Raw genomic sequence first — 2,098 nt, forward strand, 5'->3', positions numbered from 1 at the left:
CAGCCCATGGCAGAGTTGGGCATCCAGCAGGATTGCCCATTCTGCCAATTCTTTTCATCTGTGTGGTGGAACTGCTAGCCCAGCGACTCAGGCAGGACCCCAGGATCAGCTAAGTCCCAGTCCCTGGGAGCAGCTGGGAAGAGGAGGGTCCTGGCCCACATGGATAACCTCAACATCCTATGTAGGGACAAGCAGTTGACTGAAAGAGTGTTACAACACCCAAGTATACAGAATGGTGGCAGGGGTCAAGTTCAGCATGTGCAAAAGCACCTGCCTGGTACTAAGTAAACTTGGGACCTGTCAGCCCTGAGGGTCTCCATGTCCCGTAAGGGCATGAAGACCCTCGGGGTGAATGAAGTGTGACCCAGAGCTGATGTACAGAAAGCATAGGAAGAGACTGAGGCCAAAGTCAAACAAAGGCTGGGTCTTTGGCGCACATGACACCTGTCAGTGTACTTCCAGATTTATTTTCCCTGCTGTAGCAGTGGGAGGCTGACAAGTTCAAGACAAGCCTCCAATAATTAGATTCTGTACCTAGAAAAGTATATCAAATTTATAAATTTCCATATATAGAATCTAATTATTGAGGAGTCATCTTATACTTGAGTAAATATGGTATATATGTATCACTACTTGTCACATGTTATGTTATACTTTTTTTTGTTGTTGTTTGAGTACACGTTGCAGACATGTTTCTGGGGATGGGGAAAGGATGTGTTTAGTGTGTGTGCATATCCTTTCACAAAAGTGGGTATACATGCTTGAAGTCCTATCACTGTTTAGCATTACCATGGTAAGGGGATACAGTGATTGGAAAAATGTGACACCTGGCTATGAACTATGTGAAAAAGATTTAAGTTGTAAAAGTGAAAGATTACAATTTTATACTACAAAGTTGGTACTCTAAAGACAGTGGCTAGCACTGATGATCATGAAAGATTGTCCACTTGTGAATGTATATTTATACATAAAGAGAAAGAAATGAATGTATTGAAAGTGTCTTGTCATGTGTGAGAGGTACTGCGTTATCTGCCAACTACATAACATTAAATGCTGTCATCCAGTGTGTATTCTGTGTCTCAGAAATCATTACTTGCTTCCAAAATTATCCTACCTTCAAGGCTGTGCATGAAAGCGAAAATCTGCTGCTGAACATTTTTCCCTTCCATTTCTTTTTTTAGAGATGAGAAGAACATGGGTAAAGATGTGAATGATGCATTAGTAGATGTGTTCAGCATGGAGGCAGGAGCTGACAGACTGGAAGCAATGAAAACCCTGGCTATGTTACGAGAAGAAAAACGATATTTACAGGATTTGTGGACCTGAATATCTGGCCTCTCTTTTCCTTTTAAAAGTAGAGTGTTAGACCCTTACATACTGTACGAGGACTGCCTGATTCTCTGGATTACTGTTAGATCAACTTCACTTATGCATTTCTTTTATTAAAAAGCAGACAGTTAACTAAAATGCATCTTACATTTTACCATTTGGTAACCATTTAATTTCCATAATTCATACTAACTTTTCAGAATTTAAGAAGTTTTACACATTTTAAAAAATGGAATCTGTGAAGTTGTAGCAACATTTCAAAATGGATTCCTTTAGAGAGCTCTGTTCCTCTAATGTAATGATGGTGGCCTTAATTTCTTTACCTTTGTACAGCATACAGTAGTATATCGTATGGTATCAGTGGGTACAGGAGATACAGTAAGTGGAAAGTTACTCACTAGTTGTAATTTATCTTACTGCTATACATTAATTGAACATGTCATATAAAGGTCTTATGAAGGAATTGTTCCACATGTTTCATGTCAATCCTTCAAAATAGGAATTGCAAACAGAAGTTGATATTTGAAACCAGAGGTGTAGCCAGGCAGTTCTTTTCTCAGGACAGCAACAGCTGCCTCGATGCAATGAACCACTGCTAGGGTCATGGCTATTTTGCCTTCCCCATGTCCTGCCCCTATGAAGACAACACCTGGGGCTGTCCCAGGCTGTTTAGCTATCCTAATATTTTAAACATTGGCCAAGCATTGTGAGTACAATAACTCCATCCCTGAGTATTCTGCTGAATATTGATTTTGGAGGATGAGGGGAG

General features: G+C 40.2%; 1 protein-coding gene across 3 annotated transcripts in view; it reads left to right on the forward strand.

The window, feature by feature from the left end:
• The window catches only part of MTRR (5-methyltetrahydrofolate-homocysteine methyltransferase reductase), a 55,135-nt gene extending 53,699 nt beyond the window's left edge, over positions 1-1,436 (forward strand). For all 3 annotated transcript variants that reach the window (XM_019541407.1, XM_019541416.1, XM_019541397.1), the window contains one exon: positions 1,182-1,436. In XM_019541407.1, coding sequence (XP_019396952.1) covers positions 1,182-1,326 — 145 coding nt within the window. In that variant the 3' untranslated portion in view covers positions 1,327-1,436. The remainder of the gene's footprint in view (positions 1-1,181) is intronic.
• The last annotated feature ends 662 nt before the right edge of the window (positions 1,437-2,098 follow it).

The sequence above is a fragment of the Crocodylus porosus genome, unplaced genomic scaffold, assembly GCF_001723895.1.
Source record: "Crocodylus porosus isolate Cpor-Errol unplaced genomic scaffold, CroPor_comp1, whole genome shotgun sequence".
Lineage (NCBI taxonomy): Eukaryota > Metazoa > Chordata > Crocodylia > Crocodylidae > Crocodylus > Crocodylus porosus.